The 9,677-nt window shown below is 57.4% G+C and overlaps 1 protein-coding gene across 5 annotated transcripts; it reads right to left on the bottom strand.

Moving 5' to 3' along the window:
• Positions 1-457: 457 nt before the first annotated feature.
• LOC122458449 (zinc finger protein 777-like) lies at positions 458-9,030 on the bottom strand. Of its 5 annotated transcripts, XM_043507065.1 has the most exons (6): positions 8,874-9,025; positions 8,801-8,843; positions 6,650-7,048; positions 4,934-5,060; positions 4,100-4,213; positions 458-2,566 (listed from the first exon to the last, which is right to left on the bottom strand). In XM_043507065.1, exons 2-6 carry the CDS (start codon positions 8,822-8,824, stop codon positions 1,665-1,667), a joined length of 1,566 nt encoding a protein of 521 aa, XP_043363000.1. In that variant the 5' UTR covers positions 8,825-8,843; positions 8,874-9,025; the 3' UTR covers positions 458-1,664. The 5 variants fall into 5 exon arrangements, with proteins under 5 accessions (XP_043363000.1, XP_043363001.1, XP_043363002.1 ...); XM_043507066.1 differs by having other exon boundaries at positions 458-2,563; positions 8,801-9,029; XM_043507067.1 differs by having other exon boundaries at positions 4,934-5,015; positions 8,801-9,029.
• Positions 9,031-9,677: the final 647 nt, after the last annotated feature.

Below are 9,677 nucleotides of genomic sequence, written 5' to 3'. Positions count from 1 at the left end.
TGACCTATGTATGGAGAATGATTAAAGAGAGCTGGCTCTGGACTGAAAATGACCTTCTTAGGGTTTTGGAGGGAACAAGGCAGGTCCCCAGGAGGCGACACACCTTGGAAATGTTCGTTTCAGGCAGAAAGCAGCAGACCCCGCTCTCTCCCCAGCCACATATGACTGGGCAGCTCACTCCACGGGCCCGGCTGCACACCGAGCCACAGGGAAAAGGGGAGATTGTGAACATCCTCTCTCGCAGATTGCACACGCTGACACAAACAGCAGCTGACGTCCTGTTATGAATAAAGACAAAGGATGGGACTGGTAGAGGTTGGGAGGCAAGGAAACACCCGGAATCCCTCACCTCGGAGGCAAGCAGCTAGTCAGGCTGTAAAATGCTGCCAGGATTGGGGTGTGAGCAATATTCTCCCAGCCGTGGGGGCTCTCGAGAATGAAAAGGCAAGGTCCTACAACACTGGTTATGATTTTATTTTGGCTGGAACCATTTGCTATCACTTGATGCTCTGGGCTTCATTAAATAACCTTATCCTTGATTTCACGATGTACCAATATAAGTGCTGGGTGGGAAGCGGAGCGGCAAACTGAGGGGCAGTGGGGGGGTGGGCTGTTTCTTGGGAAGCAGCAAATCTGTGAATCCTGCAAGTGAGCAGCAGGCCAGGGGCTGGACGTGCCAGGGAGATACTGCAGGCTCGAGGGGGCCTATCGGTAACCAGCAGAGAGGAAGGGGCCCTGCGAGGCCTACCTGGGAGGGCTTGTGTTGCCTGCTGGAGTTGGGAAGCTGACCCCTGGCAGGCACAGACCAAGCTTCCCCATGCTAAGGGCAGGTGGTAACAAGGTGCCCCAGGGAAGCATCACAGGGCGCTCCAGCCAAACAGCAGGCAGGTGGGAAAATTAACTGCAAGGAGGATCACCACAGGAACAAACTGGAGGAGCCCAGGGAAGGAAGGAATCCCGAGCAAGATTCCTAGAGGATCATGGCTGGGTCGTCCATGGCCCCTGCTATGAGAATACACGGATCCCGCACAGATTCCCAGCTCCATGGGGCAGCAAAGTGTGGGAGCGAAACATCTGAACATTCATGGGCCAGGGGATCCCCTGGCAACACCCACTGAAACCGAGCTGGGTGCAGCCCTGCCTGGTAACGGTGTTCCCTAACCCAGGCCATAGGCCGTGGTCCCACATGGTGGGTCAGAACCGTTACTGCCAGCTCTTCTCCCTGGGCTGCAGGAGACCCAGGGCCTGCGGCGGGGATTCCCCTTTCCATGCTGCCGGGGCCCTTTACCACTCAGTCACAGCAGGACACAGAGGCTAGGACACTGCAGAGAAATCAGTGCCCAGCCCCATATGAACAACTCGGTGGAGGTGGGGCTAGGAAGGCCCCATGTCCCCTTCAAGTTACCCCCCATCTCCTCACCCTTCCCTCCCAGCTAGGCTCTGCCAGCCCTGAGTCCAGGACAGGGACCCTCCGCCTTATCCAGGCTGACACTCCTACTTCTCTTAACAAAAGGCTGCATTCAAAATACTCTGAAAAATATAGCTTAGTTTCTGTAACAATCAAGTGGCTGCAGTGCCATGGCTGGAGCTCTCGGGCATTGCTCTCGGAGGGAGGCAGCCCCCTGTAAGCCCCACGGAGTGTGGATTCTGGCCCTGCTGTTGGTTTACCCCACATGGCCCGGCCCGGGGTCCAGCAAGCCCTGCAGGGGGAAGCCCTTCCCGGTGTGGATGTTCTGGTGGTAATAGAGCGATCGCTTGTAGCGGAAGCTCTTGCCACACTCAGGGCAGTGATAGGGGCGCTCGCCTGCATGCATGCGCTGGTGCTCTACCAGGTACTGGTTGCGCGTGAAGCTCTTCTCGCACTCGGTGCATTTGTAGGGCCGCTCCCCTGTGTGGATGCGCAGGTGCCGCGTCAGGTTGGAGTGGTGGCTGAAGTACCTGCCACACTGTGTGCAGATGAAGGAGCCTTCGCTCTTCCCTGAGTGGATCCGCTGGTGCAGCACCAGGCTCACCCTCTGCTTGAAGCTCTTGCGGCACTCGGTGCAGGCGTAGGGCCGCTCCCCGGTGTGCGCCAGGTGGTGCTTCCGCAGGCTGGACTTGTGGCAGAAGCTGCGCTCGCACTCGGAGCACTTGTAGGGTTTGCCTCCCGCCTGGGCCCCGGGGTGGGGTCCGGGGCCATGTTTCAGGATGAAGCTCTCCCCAGGCTGCAGCAGACAGGCCCCTGCTCCTGCGTGGTCCCTCTGATGCAGGGTGAGATGCTGCCGGCTGCGGAAGCTCTTCCCGCACTCGGCGCATACGAACAGCCTCGCTGCTGCAGGGCTCTGCAGGTAAACAAGCAACGGCTCGATCTTCTGGGGGTCTGTCCCGCATAGAGACGGCTCCTCCAGGCCGTTTCCGGGCAGGTCCGCTGGCTCCCTCTCGGGACTGCACAGACTCTCCTCATGGTTTGTTCCCTGCTCCGGACACTGGAAAACCTCCGTTTCCGGCAACGTCCTTTGTAGCTCCAAGTTCTCCGGCTCCTCCTCAGGGTTCTCCTCCTCCATTTTGACCACCACCCCACTATCTGCTGCAATACAAAGAGAATCCAGGCTGTATTCACTGCATAGGTGGAGGATGTAGGCAACCTCCTGAAACTATGGTGTCCTGGATTCTCAATGCAAGCTCATGGCCGGGCTGGGACTGACCACGGCCAGGGAGCTGAAACAAGCCCCTCATAATACCCCTGGTAAAGCGGGGGCAGTTATAAGTGTTCTACTGATCTAAGGTCTTGTCTGCACAGAGCTACAGGCAAGTCTCCCACTGCCCCGGTTCAGTGCCATTGGTGCCATCAGCCTTTCGGCGCCAGCAGCATCTCAACCACCATGTCACTCTTCCAGAGGGCAGGTGGCGAGAGTGTGAGTGGGCAGTTTGTACCAGCGTCCCTTGGGAGGGGAGATCTCCCTCCACTGTCAGCGTGCGCACGGTGGGGACGGGGGGCACAGGTGCAGGGAAATCGCTGACTGCATATCTCAGGGTAGGGGTCCACGATCAGCTGCAGAACGTCGGCTTTGCTGGGAACAAGTGGCTTTCTCCTCATGCCGTTAGGATGCAGCCAGCACGCAGAAGGCTGGAGAGCCCCGCCTTGCAGACCACACGGCCACACTGTTACTCATACCATATGCTGTTACTCATACCACTGTAGGTCACTGACAGCTGGGAAATGAAGCCAGGCCCCTTTCATAGATCCCAAGGCCAGAAGGGACCATTGGAATCACCCAGCTGGACCTTGTGTATCACACACGCCAGAGAACGGCCCCAGAATAATTCCTACAGCCAATCGTTTAGAAAATCACCCAACCTTGGTTTAAAAATGGTCAGTGGGTGGAGACCCCACCCTGACTGCTGGTAAAGCCTTCCAGTGGATCATTACTGTCACCAGCAAAAATGGACACCTTGTTTCCAGTCTGAACTTGTGTAGCTTCAACTTCCAGACATTGGATCCAGCCCGCTTCTTAACTCCCCTCCAGGTGCCTCTCCACTGGATCCCAGGATGTGAACTGCCCTCCCTCCCAACCAGAGGTCAACATCAGGGGTTGAACAAAGCCATTAACACCTTCCTGTGTGAGCTAGGGGCTTGAAATATTGGGTGTCTGCCCCACTGTGATGGGCTCTTTACCCACATGCTAACTCTGCTCTGCTTTCAATCACCTCCTTCAGCTCTGCACAGTGGCTACCTTGCCGGTCTACCCGGCTCTCACTCCCGAGGCCTGCGAGAGTGTGTTCCCTGTTAGTCCCTCTTAGGGTGACCTGACAGCAAGTGTGAAAAACTGGGACGGGGGGTGGGGGGTAATAGGCTTCTATATAAGAAAAAGCACCAAATATAGGGACTGTCCCTATAAAATCGGAACATCCGGTCACCCTAGTCCCTTACCATCCCCCTCTCCTCCCACCTCCTTCCAGTCTCCCCTCTCTGCAACTGGTCATCAAGAACATTCACTCACAGCTTTCCCAGCCCATCTGCTCTGCACAGTTCCCCCTCCCTACCCCCAGCTCAGTCCAGCACCTTCTCTCTCTCCTACCTCTGGCCAGAAAGCATTTTGTGAGGCTGTCTCTAACTCACCCGCGCAGGGCTCCAGAGGGATCTCTCTCCTCTCGGAGTCCTCCCGATCCCCGACACACAGCTCCTCCCCCGGGTCTATCTGGGACAGGATGTCGGGTTTGGAGATGGCGTAGTCTGTTCGTGGAAAGAGATATCGACACTCACCGGCTACCCAGTACATGGAGCAGGAATGGATTTCAAACCAGCTCCCTCTGGTCGCTGACGGTGATGGGATGGGGAAGAGGAATGGAGGCAAACACGACACCAGCAAAGCTGCTCTCCCCACCCCGATGGGTCCGTGAGGAACCGCAGGGAATGGAGCCCTGCTTGCTCCATCTGGGCTGAGATCACATGACTGCTCCCCAGCTGGGCATAAAGCAGAAAGGGCTAGCTGATGGGACAGCTGCCAGGATTCACCTCCAAGCAGGGAGGGAATGGCACACGGATCCCCTAGCCCCACTGCAGGGAAGGAACAGACAGAGGAGAGCATCACGTGTATGCTCAGGACCCTCTGGATCTGCAGCTAGGCCAGGCCCATGCCCCACGTGTGCGTAATGTGCTCTGGATGGGGCCCGTTCTCCCCTAAGCACCTCTGATGAAGTGGCCAAGCAGCATGTCAGTTGTGAAGGCTGCGGCTTGAGGGGCGGGAACCCTCCTGGACTGACACCCGCATTTAATTCAATCGACCCTCCAGCCCTGTAGCACGTCAAATGTGCCGGTGAAGGACACCGTGCTCCATAAAGGACGTTAAATTCACTTGACTCTTACAGTCCCTCAACAGCCTCCAGAAGGCAGAGACCTGAAAATATCCCTCCCCCAGAGCAAAGGTCACAAGTTTTATGAGAGGATCCTTACCCAGCGAGATCAGGGTCTCGTAATTCCCCTTCATCACATTCTTGTAAAGCTCCTTCTGGCATTCGTCTAAGTTCTCCCACTCCTGCTCGGAGAAATAGACGGAGACGTCATCAAATGTCACTGGGACCTGCAACCACAAGCATTGCACGCTCAGCAGCAGCTGTCAAATCATAATGGCAGCAGCAGGCGCGGTCACGTGACGCTACACACGAGACCAGGGGAGAATATTTAACACATGTGTCACGGAAATGCTTCACAACTTTTCTTCTTCTTCTTCTTCTTCTAAGCACGTTACTGGACAAACTGCTCAGAACAACTTGCACAGGGAGGAGGAAATAAACATCATCACGTTTCATCCCCTTTTGTCACCCAGGGCTCGATTCTGATATTCCTGGTGAATAGGGCGTGCACTCAGGTGCTACTCGATGTGAGTAAGGATGTGACAATCCGGGCCTGTTTCCTCTCCGGAATTCCCTGTCCCCTACCAAATCTGTGAATGCTCCTCCTCCCACTTGGCCCGGCATGAAGAGGTGAAATCACCCTAGGAAGCAACCCTGGCAGTAGGATCCTTGTCACATGGTAAGCAACAGTGAAGAACACACAGCGGTACAGCCCTTCCAGAGACTTTCACACTTTATCCCTCTCCTTTCATTGGCCGGAGGGTAGGAAGGACCAGAATGGGGTTAATCAGCTCTGACCAGGGCTTTGCAGTGCCCTCATAGGCTGGTTTATATCAGATCTATAGATCATCTGGGTATATCTCCCCTTCCATTACTTATATTACTGGAAGCCCCAGATGCGCTCAGGGTCCCATAGTGCTGAGTGCTGTATACACAGAGTTCACAAGGCAGACATAGGGTTGGAGGGGAAAAAGGCTTCAAGAAGGGAAGGGATTTGCTCCAGGTCACAGACCAGGTTGGTGGCAGACCTAAGAACAGACCCCAACTCTCTGGATTCCCAGTCCAGTGCATGCTCTGATCCGGTTCAGGATCATTCCCTATTTTTAAAGGGGTGCCCTCAACTTAAAAAAACTCCACACACTTCCTTTTTAATATGTAATTCTTACAGAGCCCAGAACTGAAAGAGATGAGGTGGGGATTTTCCTCTTTTTTTCAGCCTGTTTGCTTTGTGCACGACAGCACCTTTGTGTGAGTTGCACTTCTGTCATCTCCCTCGCAAAGCCGGCCAGTTTCCCTGTTGTTTGTGTGGGTCTCCCACATCGTCACGGCTTAAAAGGAAGGAGCGATTTTCAAACCCTCATGAATTGGCCGCGGGATCCAGGGGCGAAGAATGACCTGAAGCCACTTTCAAGTCGTTTCTAGCCATTGATTCTAGCCTCGTTATTTGTATCGTGATTGCCCCTAGTGGTCCCAGTCAGGAGTGGAGACTATAGAGCTGGCACTACACAAACATCCCACAGAAGTGATTCTCTGCTCCAGAGAGCTCACTGACCCTCTATGGGGAGCTGGGACTGGCGTGTGTAGAACCCAATGGGAGGAGGAGAGGGGGCTGATGATTGGAATCACAAAGTAACAAGAAGCAGACTCTGCTTCTCAGCCAAAAAACAACTGATCAGTTTAAAACCTGTACATCCCGCGTGGGGCTGAGTGGGGTGCTATATCTGGCCCTTGCATGTGTGGAGGAGAAATTGACTCAATTACCTCATAATTTCCCTCCATCTTTAATCAGTATGATCTAGCTAACTGGGATAATTACCTTGGGTACCTCCCCCTTAGTTCCTGGGGGAAGCCTCAGGATCCAGAAGTTCCTGTTCTTCAGCAGGTTCTCCATGTTCTCCAGCCTCCTCTGCAGCAGCCCATACTCCTGGATCAGAGTCTCCAGCACGGCCCACTTACTCTCCAGCTGGTTCCCAAACTCCACCACGGTTTTCTCACAACCTATCAATTTCTTCTCAGCCGTCACTGTTCGCCCTTCCAGATTCAGCAACCGGATGGCGTGAGCGTCAACTTTTCTCTCCACGGCTTGAATTGCAGCCACTAGAGTCAGGGAGATCTCTGCAGTTTGCAGCGGGGTTTCTCTCACAGAAGTCCGTCTGGGGACAGTGTGGGGCTGCGAAAGAGGCGAGTGCTGGGACTCCACGTCCCATTCTGGAGCCTGTGTGTGGACATGGAAAATGGAGTTGGGAGCACAGTCCCATTTGTCAACATCAGCTCCAAGAGCAACAGCCGCTCGCATGCTACAAGCTGCTCGATGCTTTCTCAGACCCCATTTTTATTTTTATTGAATGCACACACAAAACCTCCAAGAGAATTAGCATGATGTTATGCAAAGGTCAGATGGAGAAATTAAGCACTCAAAAGTACGAGATTCCAGAAGCTAAGGCTGAAAGATCAACTGTCAGGCACATTTCTGCTTTGAAACCTGATTCTGTAGCAAACAGGGCCCTGGGACTCCATGTTTGTGTCTGTGATTTCCAGATCAATTTTGCCCAGTGTGGAAAGAAAAAATGGTACATAGACATCACACTAGCCCTGCAAACGCAACCCAGATGCTAAGTCAGCAGGTTCTCAAACTATGGCCCATGGACCACAGCTGATCTGTGGAGAGCTGACAGCGTGAGCTCCACCTTCTTCCTTCTACGGGGTCATAGGTTCTTCATTGGAAGGAAGAACTTGATGACCTGTAGAAAGAGCAGGGAACAAGGAGGAGCCAAGGCCAGCTGCCTTGAGTAGTAGTTGCTGGAAAGGAACCAGGAGCCACCTGGAGGAACTGCTGCCACCAGCAGAACAATTACAAACTTTCCTAAGATCATTTCTGCATGCAAGCAATTGCTGTTGTTGCTGCAGGGAAGTTGTGCAAACCAGCGGGCAACGGGCTGGGTGACAGCCAATGGGAGGAGGGGGCATCCGCAAGACACACACTTTATTAAAGACCGTGGGCTACACCATGAAAAAGTTTCAGACCCCCCTGTCTAAAGTGCCCCTGCCGCCCACCTGAGAGACCAGCCGAGTATTTGTAACCACCCTACAGACCCAGCGGAGTAAGAACTGGGACATTTCCACGGCTCAAGCCCAGCAGAGCCAGCATTGTTCCAGGGCTCTATTCAGAGCTAACCAGTGTGGCAGCCCTGGAGGATCTGGGAGGTTTTCAGGCAGCTGTAACCAATCACAATTCGTCAGCGGGTCAAATACAAATAAATAAGGTGCTCAGAGAGGCAAAGGAGAATCTCTGGTCAGCCTGCCTTTTATAAAAGCACTGGGGGGAAGGGGTTGCAAAGCCCCCCTGAGCTGCAGCGACGCCTCCTTGGGCAGCCGGGGGGGCTGGTATCCAGTCCGACCCCCAAACACGTGTTAGGGCAGAAGGGGGAGGTTTGCGTTTGAAGGGTGTGGAAAATCCTCTCTCTGTCCCAGAGCCCAGCCCAGCCCCAAGGGTGCAGGAAGCGCTGCCCTTGTTCCCGTGCCGTTAGAAACCCGCGGTCTGGGCGCCCAGGACCTGAACTATCCCCTTCCCGGGGGGGCTCCAGGAAAACCGCTCCGCAAGCCCCCAGCAGGGACAAAGTGCAAAGCCCCTGGGCTGGCAGGCGGAGCAGATGCCCCAGGTTAACCTGCCACCGGGCCCGGTCTCGGGGCCACTGGCCGCCCGCTGCTCCCCGCCCCGACGTGCGCCCGAGCCCGGCAGGCACCACCCGGTCCCGGGGCCCTCCCCAGAGCCTGCGGCCCCGGGCGGAGCCCGGCCCCGGGGGCAGGAACCGGGTGCGGGGCCCTGCCCACATCGCCCGGCGCTCAGCCGAGACCGACACCGCGGTTGCCGGGCAGCAAAGCCCCGGTCCCGGCTCGCCGCGGGCCCGGAAGAAGCTCCCGGGGGGCCCCCCCGACAGGGGGTTTCCTGCCCCCCCCCCGCCCTTACCTGGGCAGCGGCCCGCTCGGCCATGGCCCCCCCGGGCGGGGCTTCTGCAGCGGGCCCGGCCCGGCCGAGCTCCGCTCCCGCTGCGGGCTGGGCAGAGTCCCGGCGCCGCCTCGCCACGGGCCGGCCCCGCTGCCGGGCGGAGCGGAGCGAGCGCAGCCGGGGCGCAGGGAGGGAGGCCGGGAGCCGCGGCCGGGCTGGCGGGGCCGGGAGCGGCGGGGCGGAGCGGGGCGGCAGCGGCCCCTGGCGGCGGGGGGATCGCGGCGCCGGGCGCTCCGCTCTCCGGGGCCTTGTCGGACGCTCCGCGGGTTCGGGTCGGTCCCGTCCCCCCGGAAACGCGGCGCTCGGGCCGGTCTGGGCGAACCCGCTTCAGCCGCCTGGAGCTCGGGCCGGGGCAGGTTCCTGCAGCTCCCCGGGCCCGCTGCAAGGCCGCTCCCGCCGGTGCAAGGCCGGGCCGCGGGGCGGAGTAGCCCCTACGGGGGGGGAAGCCGGGGCGGGGGCCCGGGCCCCAGCAGACGGGCCCCTGGCGGAGTTCGCTTCCCCGGGCCGGCAGGTTCGCTTAGATGCCAATCCCCGGCAGCTGCCTGACACCCAGCGCCGCTCAGCCTCCCAGCCCTTCAGAGCTGCCAACCTCCCGCTGGGCCAGGAGCGGCTGTTAACCCCTCACCCTGCGGGGAGCACCCCCTACACAGCACTGGCCCGAGCCTCCCCTTAACGCCATACAGAGCCAGATGGGTGCAGAGCTGCATGCAGGGGGGAGATCCCAGAACCGCCCCAGCACCATTGCTAGGGGAATCACAGGGGGGTTCCCTTTCTTACTGGCCTGCAACTCTATAGCTGACAGGGGATTGTCTCAGCTTCACCGTCAGGGGACGCTTCT

Source organism: Dermochelys coriacea, chromosome 2, assembly GCF_009764565.3.
Source record: "Dermochelys coriacea isolate rDerCor1 chromosome 2, rDerCor1.pri.v4, whole genome shotgun sequence".
Lineage (NCBI taxonomy): Eukaryota > Metazoa > Chordata > Testudines > Dermochelyidae > Dermochelys > Dermochelys coriacea.
Note: the sequence above shows the minus strand (reverse complement) of the source record. Positions and strands in the feature narration are given on the sequence as shown.

Excerpts from the sequence above, each read along its gene's own strand:
- LOC122458449 (XM_043507064.1), bottom strand. The coding sequence starts at position 8,824 with ATGGCCGAGCGGGCCGCTGCCCAG. Across the intron at positions 7,049-8,800 it reads CCGAGCGGGCCGCTGCCCAG|GCTCCAGAATGGGACGTGGA; the intron begins GTAAGGGCGGGG and ends GTCCACACACAG. Across the intron at positions 5,061-6,649 it reads CTAAGGGGGAGGTACCCAAG|GTCCCAGTGACATTTGATGA; the intron begins GTAATTATCCCA and ends TTGTGGTTGCAG.